This window comes from Lactuca serriola, chromosome 7 (genome assembly GCF_051521515.1).
Source record: "Lactuca serriola cultivar US96UC23 chromosome 7, Lser_US96UC23_V15, whole genome shotgun sequence".
Classification (NCBI taxonomy): domain Eukaryota; kingdom Viridiplantae; phylum Streptophyta; class Magnoliopsida; order Asterales; family Asteraceae; genus Lactuca; species Lactuca serriola.
In genome coordinates, this window is record NC_136414.1 from 196,433,323 (window position 1) to 196,449,126 (window position 15,804).

The window sequence follows — 15,804 nt, forward strand, 5'->3', positions numbered from 1 at the left end:
TCTCCTTATCGTCCCTATTTATGATGCAAACAAAACTATGGATGTGCAACACATGGGATGCTCTCTATCAACTCTTCAAAAGACAATAATTTTTCTATAAGACGTCAAAAGGCTTAGCTACTAAATAGTTCCAACTATTTCTTAAGGCAAAAGAAAAAGAACTCGTACAAAATGATGTAACAAATAATAAAATTCATTAATGTCTACATCAAACGAAATAAAATTCAAAATCTTTCGGTTCTTTTATATAATTTATTTTTATAGTCATATTAAGTATGTTTTTTAATAGATTAAAAAAAGTGTTTTTGACAACATCATAGTGAGAAAGAAGTCGATTTTTTGTAGGATATGAGTGAGGACTTGATCGTTTGACTTGGATGAACAACAAAAACCTCAAAAATCCCAATTTTAGTCTGCCCCCAAAAAGGCGATTCCAAATTAAACGAAGATAGAGTGAGACTGCGTGCAAATACGTGTATCAGCCTATAGCTTAATCAAGAAATCACAATCAGAAACTGTTTCGTTAAATTAGGAGACTCTTCCAAGATGTTCTTCAGGTATATGATCTACCCTTTAATCTACTAGTGTTTTTCTTATCGGCGTATTTGAATTACGACAGTTCCAGATCTGGGTTTTTAGAATCGAGGAGGTTCTTGATTGGATCTTCTAGGTTCCTAACTTGCATTCCTGTATCCTGTTCGTTCACCAAACTAACTGTTTCGATTTTTAAATTCACGGGCACCTATTGCACAAATTAACCAGTGAAGTATGAAAGTTTGGGTATTGATGAACTTATCCATCTATGTGATTCTAAATTTGTGTGTATTCAACTCCTAATTCCGATGATAGTTATGTCAACCGTTTGGGTTGCTTGGTAATGGGTTGAAGTCAGCTCGATTCAAACCGATGTTTCAAGGCGTCTGCTAAACGATTGCATAAAAAAAAACCTTTTTTACATTGAACATTCAAATTTTCTTGCATCTAGAATACATTACAGCATATACTATCAATGGGTTCTATGTTTAATTTCTTTTGGTTTATTCTATTTTGAAGGTTCCAAGCTCATTAAACTGAAGGTGGTATTCCGAGAATCAGTTATTCCTATACAGATTCATTCTACTTTGATCTTATACCTTTGAAAATGAGTTACCCCCATACAAATTCCTTCCAGTTTTCATGGTATTCTCAAATCAAGATTTGCCACCATTAATTTTAACTTTCTAGAAAGGTCTAAACATACAGTTTCTACAATGGAGCAATCAAAAAGCGACAACCATCTTCAATACAATTCCATTCAATCCGAGAGTAATGATTCTCTACCTAGATCATCTTCAGTTAAACCCGTGTTGAATTATTCCATCAGAACAGGTGAAGAATTTGCCCTAGAATTCATGCGGGACCGAGTAAACCCCAGAATGCCCTTTGTCCAATTTCCCGCAGGTGACCCTGGTCACACAACAAACTACCTGGAACTCAAGGGCATTTTAGGAATTAGCCATACGGGATCCGAAAGTGGGTCCGAAATCCCCATGCTCAATACTATAGAAAGAACTGCAAAGGATCTTGAAAACAGTAGTTCACGAGGAGCTATTCATGATTATGCTTCTTCTTCTAGTGCTTCAGATAATTCATCAAAAATCAAGATTTTATGTAGTTTTGGTGGTAAAATATTACCACGTCCAAGTGATGGAAAGCTAAGATATGTTGGAGGAAATACGCGAATTATCCGTATAAAAAGAGATATTTTTTGGCAAGAATTACGCCAAAAAGTGATGGAAATTTATATAGAAACTTATGCGATAAAATATCAGCTTCCTGGTGAAGATCTTGATGCTTTGGTTTCTGTTTCTTCTGATGAAGATTTACAGAATATGATGGAGGAATGCAGTGTGTTAGGTATAGGCGAAGGGTCACAAAAGCTTAGATTGTTTCTATTCTCTTTGAGTGACTTGGATGATTCCAATTCCGTCCATTCTAATTCCGGAGGGGATTCCGAATTCCAGTTTGTAGTTGCTGTAAACGGAATGGACATGGGGGGTTCAAGAAAGGAATCGAGCATGCATGGTTTAATGAGATCTTCTGCTAATAATCTAAACGAGCTTGATTCACAAAATGTCGATGTTCCATCTTCGATTCCCGTGTTCCCTTCCACAGGAGATAAATCCCCTGTAGAAACTCCGGCATCAGTCCCACTCCAACAAAATATAAAATCTCCCAGAGATGATTTGGAGGGAAAGTTACCTCCAAAACCTAAAACAAATGAGGAAAAACACCATGAACAAGTACATGTGTCCTCAAAAGCTGTTACACCTAATGAAAACGATTCGTGTGCAACTAACAGTGTTGTGGGTCCCGATAACTCGGGGTCTGATCTTATTGATTTGAGTTACCTTGAGCCCCCGCCACCTGTCGTGCCACCTGTTGCACCTCCACGTGTTTATCATTCCGAGAGGATCCCACGTGGGCCCACCGAGTTTAATCGGTTGACCAAGTCGGATGATTCACTCGGATCTCAATTCCTTGTTTCTCAATTACAATCCGATGTTGACACATCGGAATCCATTGAAGATCCAGCTTCTCAAAATGAAGAAAATCAGGTTCAGAATCAGAATGATGGTGGTGCTGCCGCCAGTGGTGGTCATGGTCATGGTCAGGCTCAGGTGGCTAGTGGTGTCACCACCACCGGTGCTCCGGCGGCTAGTGGTGGTTCCCGGGCGGAGCATGGGGACATTCTGATTGATATAAACGACCGGTTTCCGCGTGATTTTTTATCTGATGTGTTTGCAAGGGCAATGGCGGAAGATTCACCTGGAATGGGTGTATTACCACAAGATGGAACAAATTTGAGCATGAACATTGCAAATCATGAACCTAAAAACTGGTCTTTTTTCCAGAAATTAGCAGGTGATGAGTTCAGAAACAAGGATGATCATGTTTCTCTTATCGATCAAGATCATCTTGTGTTTTTATCTGGACTTCACAATATTAAAGAAGAAGCTTCTGTGGTCCATAAAGATGATCATGCTAAAATTGAAGATGAAGAAAAGTCAACAACATCTTTGCAACCGAGTTACAATCCTTCGCAGATGGAAGCCAATGAGGGGATACAGTTTGAGGATTTAACAGAAAACATGAGAGTTCCAGATTCAGAGTATGAGGTAGTGTTTTTTTATTGACTTATTGTGCGTGTATGTTTGACTTTTCTAGAATGTTCCTTCATTGCTCAATTATTATTATTCTTATATAGGTTGAAACAAGAAATGATGCGCTACCTTCTATCGATCTTTCTTTGGGTGATCTTGATATCAGTTCTTTACAGGTATGTTGAATTAATGATGCAATATGAAAAAGCTTTAAGGTCATGAAAGATTAATGTAGTTTTGAACTTTTTTTTATATGGTTCTTGTTGCAGATTATAAGAAATGAAGATCTTGAAGAGTTAAGGGAGCTTGGATCTGGTACTTTTGGTACAGTGTACCATGGAAAATGGAGAGGGACAGATGTCGCGATCAAGCGCATCAAGAAAAGCTGTTTTGCAGGGAGATCATCTGAACAAGAAAGACTGGTTAGCATCATATATATTCATCTTGTCAATGTATTTTGTGTGATGAATGAGGGTAAATTTGTCATCTTGTCTTTTTATTGTAGACAATAGAGTTTTGGAGGGAAGCTGATATTCTGTCAAAGCTTCATCATCCAAATGTAATGGCATTTTATGGTGTAGTACAAGATGGGCCTGATGGAACTTTAGCTACTGTAACAGAATTCATGGTTGATGGCTCATTAAGACATGTTTTACTTCGCAAAGATAGGTAAAATTTTGCAAAAGATCATAATAAATGCATCTTTTGGTTGTATAAATTTTAGTATATGTTTTGTAATAACTGATCTGGTTTTATGTAATTTTTTAGGCATCTTGATCATCGAAAGAGGCTTATAATTGCAATGGATGCAGCATTTGGAATGGAATATCTACACTCAAAGAACATTGTTCATTTCGATTTAAAATGTGACAATTTGTTGGTGAACATGAAAGATTCTTCTCGCCCTATATGCAAGGTTATGACATGAAATATTATGCTTTTTAACCCTGTGTCATATATTTGCCCTTTGTGTTTTTCCTGTCACGTTAAGATTGATGGGTATTGTGATTTGGAATGTAAGGGTAAAATGGTCATTTAGTCTCATTCAGACGGTTTATTTAGTATAGAAAAAGATAAACAGACTGTATGTATACAACACCTTATCCAGACAAGACAGAGAAAAATCATTATCCATTAAGGAGTTAATAGGAAGAAGAATGAAGTTTTAATTGGATACCCTTATTATTATGCAGGTAGGTGACTTTGGACTTTCAAAAATCAAACGCAACACTTTGGTTTCAGGTGGAGTTAGAGGAACACTCCCATGGATGGCTCCAGAGCTACTAAATGGTGGCAGCAATAAAGTTTCTGAGAAGGTTTAAATAGTAAAAATACGTTTATTTGCCTTGAATGTATTTTTGTTTTTTTTTTTCTCATTTTTATTTTATAAAAAACGTAACAGGTTGATGTTTTCTCATTTGGGATTGTGTTATGGGAGATTCTTACTCGCGAAGAGCCATATGCAAATATGCATTATGGTCAAATCATAGGTAGGCTTTGACCTTTTTTTTTTTTTTTACCAAATTATTAGTATTACTTGGTTTATATTATTATATATAATATTATAGGTGGTATTGTGAACAACACACTTAGACCCACAATTCCAAGTGATTGTGATCCGGAGTGGAGAAGGTTGATGGAGCAATGTTGGGCCCCGGATCCGGTTGTGAGGCCGTCTTTTACAGAAATAACAAATCAATTACGGGTCATGTCTGCTGCTTGTCAGCAGCAGAGTAAAGGGCATCACAAGGCGTCCTAGTAGATTGCTTGAACGCTTATATATATACAAACATGGTGTACTTTATCATGCATAAACTCATCTTATTATTATTATTATTATTATTGTATTTGTTTCCATTTGGATATTTCGTAACATACATGTCAAGACGGACGCGAGAAATGTAAAATCATGAAACAAGGACTTGTTATTGAATACTTGTTTGTGTAAATACGTGGATGCCCTTCTCATTTTCATCATCGATGATATCATGATAGAGATAGAGTCCCCTCTAGTTTTATCCTGTATAACAAACACAAACACAAACTTAATGATCATTATTAGTTTTGTGTAGAGGCATACGTCTCAATTAGAATGTTTTACGGCTCTTTGTCGCTAAAAAGGATACATCTTGACATCATTCCCTGAATCTCATAAGAAATCCCATCCAAATTTAAAGCAACGATGTATAGCTAAGACCTCATCCCTACTCATCATCAAATGGAATCAAGTGAGTGGTCATCTAGGGGATGTTGGTTATATCGTAGAGGTCACCTACCTCTTTAATACGGGCAATGGTGACTACTTAGCACTTAACAAATTTACATGTAACACCTTAAGCCAAAAAAGTTATCGGCTAACCCAATATTGATAATCCACAAGTTAAAAGGTCTTAAAAATTTTCACACTACGCATGTGAGACACATTGGCATATACAGTAAAATCTTACGAATTCCAATCACTTTCTTTCAAGTGAACAACATAAACAATAATTTTATGAAACTTTAAACTTGGAACTACAATAGATTTGGTGGAATTGCAAGATCTCAATTGGTTCTTAATTGTGTGTATGGCATAGGAACCATCAAAGTAATTAGATTAAGACTCCCCTTGCCTTTATTAAGCAATCAATTAATCTCTTTTACATGAAATGTAGATTAATTTGTCAATCGACTCCCCTTTGGTATTACATACAACATTATGATATTATGATATTACATTGCATGACATGTTTTTATTCCACCTAGGTGAAAGTTGTCATTGTAAAAAGACATGATTACCCTCGTCAAATTATAGTATAGCATGTATTGTGTATATGGAATGTAATAAACCGGGCCAAGAAGAAAAGGAAAGGTGGCCGGAGTGAGGCGGCACTAGGAGGAGGAGCTTGGCAGCCAAGCCGCCGCCAGCATGATCGGCCTCCCTTTCCAACCAAGCAAAACATTCCCTTTCTGATCATTCCCCACTGTATACCCATCACCACCGCCTAAACTCTTCATCACCATAGCTTGCCGGTCTTTCATTCCGGCCACCACCTGAAATCCCGCCCTCCCCAACTGCCGCCGCCATTGATCAGCTCTCTCATGTCTCTCCACCCTTTCTGTTCCCTCATACGCCACTATATTCCTTATCTCCTCCGCAAAGTGATTCCTCTCAATCTTCATCCTCTCCATACTGTTTCTCCCCATTCTTGCTTCCAATGAATCAAATATCGCCGAATAATAATGTAACGATTCAAGAAATCGCCCGAGAAAAAACGGCCCGTTGTGGTTCGCGTCTTGCTCCGCCACCGTTAGCAGCGTCGGCCCTAACTTCTTGATCGCCTGAAGTATCGTTTTCAGGGAACCTCTGCTCTCCTTCACATACGTATGCAAATGGAGTATGCTGTTTACAAACAACGATTCACCTTCTTTTATTCCTAGATTCTCTCTCGTTAGCATCGCCGGAGTGGCTGGCCCTGGAATCAGTCGGAACTGTACTTCAATTCCGACGGAATTCGCTCCGGCGACCACGGATTCCATTTCCGATTCCAACTCCGCCGTTTCTCCCCGTTCTCCTAAAATTCCGGTGATCCGGATGAGTTTTGTTGATGCTAGGGTTCTTATCAATGACGGCCACTGGAGCGTGTGTTCCATTCCCAAATCGATAATGTGGATTTGATCTTTCCCTTGGGCCGCTTGAACAATGGCGTCGTTTGCCACCATGAATCCGAACGAAATGTATGGTGTCGTCTGGTGGAGGAGATGAAAAGCTTCGATCTTCTCCTCCCTCGTGACGTCACCTTCTTCCCAATTGTTCGCCATTGAAATGGTACCCTTTTGAAGATGGATAAGTCTTGATTTTAACCCCATTGCAAAACAATAGGATACCCTTTGTAAGGAATCACCAAAAGGGTTAGCAGAGTACCAAATCTGGGAGAGAATTGAGTCGGCGAGTTGAGTGTCCCGGCAACCCACCGCCTCTGCACATGCTAAGAGGAGGTGGACCAGTTGTAAACCGTCGTCGACACCATTTACGTTCACCTGATCCTGGTTGTCTACGGTGGCTGCCGGTTGTACAGACATTTCCGGCGAGGTAGCATCTTCATATGAACTGCTCATACTCATATCGATCATCATCGGAAAATCTCCATTGTCGTCAGGGATCAAGAAAGTGTCATCAAGAACAACTTCAGGGAAGAAAGAGTTATTATATGATGAGTCTTCATTGTAGATATTTTCAATGTTGAAGAAGCTGTCGACAAATTGAAACTCTTCCATGGAATCCGCAGAAGCAGGAGCCATTTCCGGTGGATAAACTTGATCATCAAGGTGATGAAGGAGCTCCCATGATGAGTTATGATCATCCGATAGGAATTGGTGGTGTTCTTCAACACGTGCTGCCTGTGAAAACCGGCGAATTGGTAGGTGTTGATGAATATTGGTGGAAGAGAACCCAAAATGGTTGAATTCTTCCATAAAGATTGTTCTTTTATTGAGTTTATGGTATAACAGATTTGAAATATGAACTATGAAGTGTGTGTGTTTATATATAGTTAAGATTATAAATGGATGAAAATCGGCAGGCAAGGCATCTGAAATATTTGTCAACAACCACCCAACACACCCAAACAAGGTAAGCTGGCTAAAAGGTTAAGGTTCAAGATTTTTGCTCGAAATGGTCAAATATGAATATGATGTAATCATGCAATAAAGATTCGATCTTTATACCAAATAAAGATTACTTTAATGTAAAATTGCGGTGTTGTCCTTGTCCGTTTTAGATTTGAGTTTGTACCAATTTGATGTTTTCGTTTTGTAGGCTTTGTTTTTGTAAAAATGGGTCCTACAAAATGAAAAGTCGCATAAAATGGTTCAACCAATTTAGTTTAACCAAAATCATGTAAACTTGTTGGCCGAAAGTATGTAATGTTGAGTAGCTATGTGCCTTGAGTAGCTATGAGGCTAAGGCACATCAACATTTGTCGCCAAAATGTATTGGTGCATAGTTTTTACAAATGTCTAAATCACTATGGCAATCTGATTTACGAATCCAAATTGGCCGGGGATATGAAATCCCTGAATAAAGATCCACGGTGGGAATAAAAGTGAGGGATAAATTTAACAATGGCGGCTGTGAAGAATGTGTAATATGGACGACTGCATAAGACTCATGTCATAAGAGGGGCCAAAAAAGGTTATATAGACATATATGTATGTATGTAATTGAAAAAAAATATTTAGATGACTTATTAATTTCAAAAGAAATATGAAAATTATTTTTTATTTGATTATTTTATCATATAACTAATAAAAGGAAGACTAAATTGATAGATGGTGGTTAACAAAAATAAATATTTTTTTAGATAATACTCATAGATATCAATTATCAAAACTGAAATTGTTAGTCTTTTTTATGGTCCACAATGTCCCAAAAAAAACTTAATGAACTGAAAATGCTAACTATTGAGACCAATATATTGGAGCGTACTGGTTATGAATAGTTGGTGTCTTTCTATGTTTCCAAAAATATTAGAAGAGTTTCACGATTCATATAATTATTTAAAATTATATATATTGTATTACCGTTATTTTATTTTGATTGTTTTTATAACATTTATTAACTTATCATAATGTTGATGAAATTTTCTTATATGAAAAAAAATTCATATTTAGGGATTCATTTTATTTTCGAAATGACTTTTAAAATCAAAAAGACGTCCTTACCAAATAGATGAACTTTGAAGCCTTATTTATACTACTACTGAGTCTTTAGCCTATTTATTCTTAAATGTGAAAATGTTAGGTCGGTTTAATCAAGTTTTTAACCCATGTAGATTATATGTACAAACTTTTTTCTCTTTTTATAAAGTACTAGGTTTAAACCCGTGGAAATCACGGTTGAGAAAAAAAACTATTCAGAATCTAAAATCACAATGATTAATTAAATATTTACAACAAAAAAACATTAATTTACAAAGAAGTTTGTGCAAAAAAAACTCTAAAAATTGTAGAATTTGTGTACAAGAAAAATAATTTTAGGAAAGATTTGTAAAAAGAAAAAGACCGAGTTTAGACAAAAATCTAAATATATAAATAATACCGTTTATTTCTTTATCATCCTTTTTAGTTGAAACTTTGTAATCAAATAACCATCAAAACCAACATATTGTTGAGTTTTTATTCAAAACAAACACATAATTTCATCCAAATTACATCTTAGATCATAGAAAAATGGAACTCCAAAATGTAGGATTTCTTATAAATGATTAATTATATTATATATAATATGAAATGGAATAATTACAAAAATAACCTTTTATAACTTGAACACTATTTCACTAATGGTATAACATAACTATTTTTTTTATTTAATCTCTTAGATTTAGAAGATTACTAAAATGAAGTTGTAAACTAAATAAAGAGTTGGAAATGGTGAATTAGATAGTGTGTGGGTGTGTATTTGGAAGAGGTGTGTGGGGTTTGCAATAAAGTCATAACTTTGGGTGAGTCGGCCAACAAGCAATGAGACATTATTAGTTGGCCTATGCTTTCTCTAAGGCAAGGCTATATAGATTGTAATAAATTATAGTTTATGGTTTTGTTTCTTTCTTCTGTTTCTAGATTATTTATTAAATAATGCAACTCCAATAATAAATGAAAGTCAAATTATTTTTTTTCTTATTCACAGATGAATATCCGTATCTTTAGTATTTAGGTTATCATAAAAAATCAAAACAGATGATCATATTTTCATAAATTACATGAAAATGAATAATTGATGATTATTTTGTGATATTTCACAAAAAGGTAGTCGTTTTATGCTCAAACACCCTCCATTTTTATCATTATCGTTAATTGTGATCACCTCTTAATATTTTCTAATAATAATAGTCGATGGTCACATTAATCATCATGCATAAAAATCCAACAATGCTGTTTGAAACAATAATTTTTTTTGTGATGATGAAATAGATTCTAACATAAATAAAGACATAATATTTTAATTAATGTTTAACATTAATAGTAGCAATATTTATCCCTTCTGATACATTTTGTTGACTATTTATAAAGCACGACTTTTATATATCAAGTATCAATATTGGGAAAGCTTCTACACCTAAGCTAAACATAGCAATAAATATATAATTAAAACAAGATTATATAAAATGTGAATAATTTGATTATATAAAATGTGAATAATTAGATGTCTAAGTATACATTTTCTTTTATTATCTAATTGTTTTCATTCCAAGTCATAATAAATTAATTTGTATTGTTTGAATGAATATATTAACAGAGCTTGATCTTGAATTGGCTTGAATGAATAATGTATTCACAATTCTTGAATAAATATAGAGAGATGCTCATCAATTAAAGAGTAATACATGAATGAACCAAAAATAGATTACAACAAACTTTGAGTATCTATAATTAAAATAATATAAGTATTATTGCAATTTAGTTCCTGAAGATGTGTGAGTCGTGTTACGCCCCCGTAAGATGGAGGATCAGAGATTCCAATCTTGGATCGTAATGATAAAAATGAATCCTGGTGTAACATCCCGACTCCCAGGTATACATTTTAAAGCTTTTATATTCATAATTATAGATCTACTCGATGAGTTGGCTACCTACTCTCATTGTGTAAAAACTAATCAAACCGCATGGACTTTTGGCCCTACTCGACGAGTTGGAGGACCCAACTCGACGAGTTGAGGTTGTGTTTGAAAACCCTATTTTTTAGGGTTTGCACCCTATTTAAATGATCTTAAGCCCTCCATCCAACCTCCCTTACTTCCTTCACGTCCAAAAACAAACCCTAATCGAGCTAACATCCTACTTTGAGTGTGTGAGAGGCTAAAAATGTGTGTTTGGTGCATTTCTTGAAGAGACTTGAAGATTTAGAAGCTTGGAACAAGAAGGAGCTTGTAGATCCAGCATCTACTTCGTTTGGGCTTTCATTTGAAGGTAAAAAGTCATTACCTTGATCATTTTCTTGTTAGATCTCTTCATTCAAGAGTTTAGGGCCATTTCTAGCTTATTCTTGAGGCATTTTTGGTATTGAACATGTTTTGAAGTGAGGAGTTCATATCTGGACTCCTATAGGTCGTAGTGATGCATGATCATATCAAAAAAGTCAGATGTTGGCAGGTGTAACCCCGCTTCAAATAAAGGAACAAGAACCCCCACTTTCCCTCGAGGACAGTCATAGATCGATAATCCCTTCGTCGGGATCATCACACCATGCTTTGGTAAGAAACCAAATCGTTCTTGCAGAAGTTGGAATTCATCTATGGTAGGGACTCTTCCATAACTGTCCATCGCCAAGAATGGATGAATGATAGAAAAGAAAAATTCGCAAAATGCCTGAGTCGCAACAACGAAAGCAAGGAAAGGAGGCAAAGATGAAAGGTATTAGGTAAAGGGGGGATTTTAAAGGCAAAATTGGTGTCACGAACCGTCTCGTGATGGATCTGACACACATTGACAGCGTTGTCTAAATTCTGTTGAATGCTAGAAATAATCTTAGACATACATATGTTGTAATATAGGCTTGAACGGCGACGCTACCAAGCCAACGCGTACGCCTACAAGCCTAAGGGACTTGTTAACGTATCCCTCACGAAAAATGTTAAAGAAGGAGAAGTCAAACTAGCGCTAAGCTCGACCTGGTTTGAATCCGGTCGCATCCAGTCTGAGGCCAAGGTCGAGCCTCCGCCAACGCGGATTCACTAGTATGGCGATTAAGGGGCAGAACTGCGCCTTTCCCTATTCTCCTAGAAGAAATACCCCGGAAAACGCAGAACCAATCAGAGAGTTCTGCTTGCCCACCTGACGACAACCACGATCATCATAATATCGAAGATTCTCCTCCAACCAATGAGGCAACGAGACAGAAAGACGTGATGAAGGATCCTTCAATACGGATCCGCAACGTCACATCTCACGAGAGAAGGCTCAACAGAATCAGTTAGGAGGCATGCGCCTCTTGATCATGTATAAAAGGACCCTTCTTCCTCATGAAGTAGGGGACGAAACTCTTTTTCTCTCATAATTACCATATCTTCTCTCGGAATCAATTCTAACTTGATCGTCGGAGCATCGTCCGGGGAATCCCTCCCGGACGCCGTCTAATGATCATCTCTTTCTTTTGCATTGTGATATCAGGAGAAGGAACCACCACAACATTCACCCTCAGTCTCGATCCCACCATCTCCGATATATCACAAAAGTAATAGTGTGTTATCTTTCAAGTATTGTTGTAATTTGGTACTTTTGAAATTTGTGTATGAATGAAAAGTATAATTTGTTTCAAGTACTTCGAAATTTCTCGAAAATTTCTTTTGTTTCTTATGAATTAGAGTTATTTCTAAGTCTTAGATCATTTATGGCTATAAGCACTTATGACATACTAGGAAAATGTTGGAAATCCTTAGTATGCGACCATTGCTGAAAGATAAGTTTTCACTTTGTAAAAGTTTATATGGAAATTTAGCAAAGTGTTCTTAACACCATAGTCTTGAAGATTTTGACACGACGGTCTTGGAGTTTCAGAAACCGTAGTATTGGATAATATAAGAAGATAATGAAGTAGTTTTCTCAAACTCTAAAGACTCTGTGATAAATATCAAAGATGAGTTGATAAAGTTGTTTACAACACGTGAGTTGAAGAATCCTAAATAAAATAAGAGTGACAATGGTAACGTAACAACCCAAAAACTTAGGTAAAAATTTTCATTTAATACTTAGAAATCACATTCATGTGTATTATCCAAAATTCCATTACATAACATATTGTTCAAAAGATCAGAGTGTCTAAAACAACTAGTGCGGAATACTAGAGAGTGCACGTTGCGACATCAAGTTGGGCCCTCTCCCTTAGTACTATAAGCACCCGAAACACCCAACAAAACCGTAAGCACATGAAGTGAGTTTCCCAAAATACACGAATCACATAATCATATAATGTCATGCATATATACACATAAAATTGTCATGGACTCCCTCCATGGTCTTTAACCGGGATGCCATGGGCTACCCCCATGGTCTTATACCCAAGTGTCATGGGCTCCCCCTCATGGTCTTACCAGATGCCATGGGCTCCCCCCATGGTCTTTACGTAAATCAATACACACCAAATAAGAAACAATTACATAATCGATTAAAAAGATTTCACATCAAGTAATGGGCCGTCATTGGTGCCTTCGACCCATTGGTATAGTGAGAAGACTCACCTCAGTCTGCTAAACACAAAAGCTGCTCGACTACTATCCCAAAATCTCACACTGAACAAATATACAAAATGCCCTAATTAGAATTGAGTCACAACATAGACAACAACCCAACATCTTAATCTAAGGCCCACCATCAAAGCCCAAAAATCTAACCTACATTAATGGGCAAGATCAATAGTCTAACCTGTAGTGAGCCACATGGCCCAATAAGGCCCAAACATGACATCAATGCCCCAACAAGAACAAAACTCCAATATATCTAAATGTGACCAGGACCAAGGCTAAATAGGGTCCAATAAGCTTGCAAGCCCAAAGAAGCCTAACTCTCCTGTGATGCGTACGCCCAGCGTACCACATCAGTACGCTTAGTGTACTCGACCCTTTGGCTGTACACACTGCGTACACGACCCTACGCTCAGGGTATAACTAGCCCATGCACAAAAGTCTATTAAGTGCTTAATGCTTAAGGTTTCAACGTCCAACTTCATATTTGAGTCTGTTAAGATGTCCTATGGCATAAAGTTGGCAACTTTATTCCCTTGCATGCCACATGGGTCCCCAATACTTCATTTCTCCCATTAAGGCCACATTTAAGACCTTAGACTCATGCATGGTCTCAATACAACCTTCATAGAAACTTTATGCATCAAGTATGCTCAAGGAACTTAGATCTGACAACCCTAGCCTCTGGAGTTGCACAACTCACAAAAAAGGGTCTAAGAACTAAAAATGGACTTCATAACAAAATGCTAACTCAAACTAGCAAAAGAGATGGCAAGGTTTGAGATTTTTAGCTCCACAAGCTTCCCAATGAGCTCTAAATGTAGGATCCAAAGTCTTTTCCACGTCCAAGGCTTGCTTCCACTTCCTTATCCTTGCTAGAAAACCAAAAAGGAGGTATTTGAGGCACTTACAAGCTCAAGAGGCGCACAAAAAGGATTTTAGGGTTTTAGGGCTGTTAGAGAGTGATGGAGGTTGGTTAGGGTAAGGTCCAAATGACTTAAGGTGCATTTAAATAGGTCACACGTCCGAATATTAGAGTTTTAGTCTTGAGCCACGTACGCCCCACGTACTCTTGGTACGCCCCGCGTACGTGGTGCACAACCGCGACCAACTTCCCCCAGTACGCTAAGCGTACACCTATGTAAGCCAAGCATACGTAGGGACCCTTTTGCAAATAAATTTCATTCCAGGGGAAAAAGAGTAATTACCTAAACCTTGATCGTTACCCTTAAGCCCATAGTATCATTCTGGCATGCCTATCGGGCCCTCATCTCATATATAGATTTCTCTCGAGCCCACAACATAAGTCTGGCTTGACCTCGAGGCCCACAACTTATGTCTAGATTGATCCGGGTTTGTCGGCTACCACACAAAGCAGTACACCTCAACCCAAACCAATATGTCGAGAAATGAAACAGTTAAAATTAAACACAGAACCAACAAATACAGATAATCATGCATATCTACTACTCAGCCAAATACTAGTATATCACTATCCTATAACTAGGATACATAAACTAGTGGGCTGGCATGGTGCCTTCGACCCACGGTATAGTGAGGAAAACTCACATTTCAGTCGGAAATACAAGCTGAATAAATCTTTGTCCCGAAAAATCGGCCCAACGATCACCTAACCAAAACCAAAGACCTAATCTTAGATAACAGCTTAAAATACCCAAAATACCCTTAGGTCCAACTTGGTCAAAACTCTAGTCAAAGGTCAAGGTCAACGAGTCAACTTGGTCGACTTAGCTGAGTACACTGGGCATACTCAGCTCATATGTTGGGCATACTCAAGCCTTGATAGGTATCGTGCAATTAACCACATAGGCACAACATACGTTGGGTTACGCGCGCTATACGTGCCAAAGTCCTTTTTCCTAATAAGAACTTAATGCGTTAAGTTCTCACGTCCCAAATGCATATCCAAGGTCAAAATAGCACTGAGAGTCATAAAGTTTCCAACTTTATGAATTTGCATGCCCATTAAGTGCTTAATACCAACAAACTTAACATCTTAATACCGAAAGACCATCCTAGAGCATGCATAGGAAAGAACTAAGCATCAAGATCTCATTTTTATGACTCAAGACCCCTCATAGTGTCTGAAAGGACGACTTATTTGGTTAAGAGCATGCCATGCTCAAGAATCACCATGGTTGGGACCAAAAATGCCTTAAATGGAGAAATGACTAAACCTATACTAAAAGATGATCAAACCAGGAGCTTTTTACCTCCTGGAGGTTGCTAGCAAGTAGAGAATCCCATATCCAAAGTCTTTATGAGCTCAAATGACTCTTTACCACCTTCTTCTTCTTTAATAATACCACCAAAACACAAAATGAGCTCAAGATGCACTCTTCTCACTTAGGGTTAGCTAGAGGTACGCTTTCTCAAGTGGAGGATGATGAGGGTGAAGGTCATGGGCTATAAAGGGGATTATA

The 15,804-nt window shown here is 37.2% G+C and overlaps 2 protein-coding genes across 2 annotated transcripts; one reads left to right on the plus strand and one right to left on the minus strand.

Annotated features, from left to right (window-relative positions):
* Positions 1 to 312: 312 nt before the first annotated feature.
* On the plus strand, positions 313 to 5,092 carry LOC145060949 (RAF-like serine/threonine-protein kinase 20). The gene is made up of 9 exons (XM_079008281.1): positions 313 to 557; positions 1,054 to 3,158; positions 3,248 to 3,319; positions 3,413 to 3,565; positions 3,649 to 3,812; positions 3,912 to 4,059; positions 4,337 to 4,459; positions 4,546 to 4,633; positions 4,712 to 5,092. The coding sequence occupies exons 2-9, from the start codon at positions 1,251 to 1,253 to the stop codon at positions 4,900 to 4,902; spliced, it is 2,847 nt and encodes a 948-aa protein (XP_078864407.1). The 5' UTR covers positions 313 to 557; positions 1,054 to 1,250; the 3' UTR covers positions 4,903 to 5,092.
* Positions 5,093 to 5,734: 642 nt separating this feature from the next.
* On the minus strand, positions 5,735 to 7,875 carry LOC145063394 (GRAS family protein RAD1-like). Its single transcript, XM_079010997.1, has one exon. It carries the CDS (start codon positions 7,596 to 7,598, stop codon positions 6,015 to 6,017), a length of 1,584 nt encoding a protein of 527 aa, XP_078867123.1. The 5' UTR covers positions 7,599 to 7,875; the 3' UTR covers positions 5,735 to 6,014.
* Between the last annotated feature and the right edge of the window lie 7,929 nt (positions 7,876 to 15,804).

What these genes read in the sequence shown, in the direction of transcription:
- LOC145060949 (XM_079008281.1), top strand. Translation starts at nt 1,251, where the DNA reads ATGGAGCAATCAAAAAGCGACAACCATCTTCAATACAATTCCATTCAA. An exon ending in CATCTGAACAAGAAAGACTG is followed by an intron (nt 3,566 to 3,648) that starts GTTAGCATCATA and finishes TTTTTATTGTAG; the next exon opens with ACAATAGAGTTTTGGAGGGA. An exon ending in CTTCTCGCCCTATATGCAAG is followed by an intron (nt 4,060 to 4,336) that starts GTTATGACATGA and finishes ATTATTATGCAG; the next exon opens with GTAGGTGACTTTGGACTTTC.
- LOC145063394 (XM_079010997.1), bottom strand. Translation starts at nt 7,598, where the DNA reads ATGGAAGAATTCAACCATTTTGGGTTCTCTTCCACCAATATTCATCAA.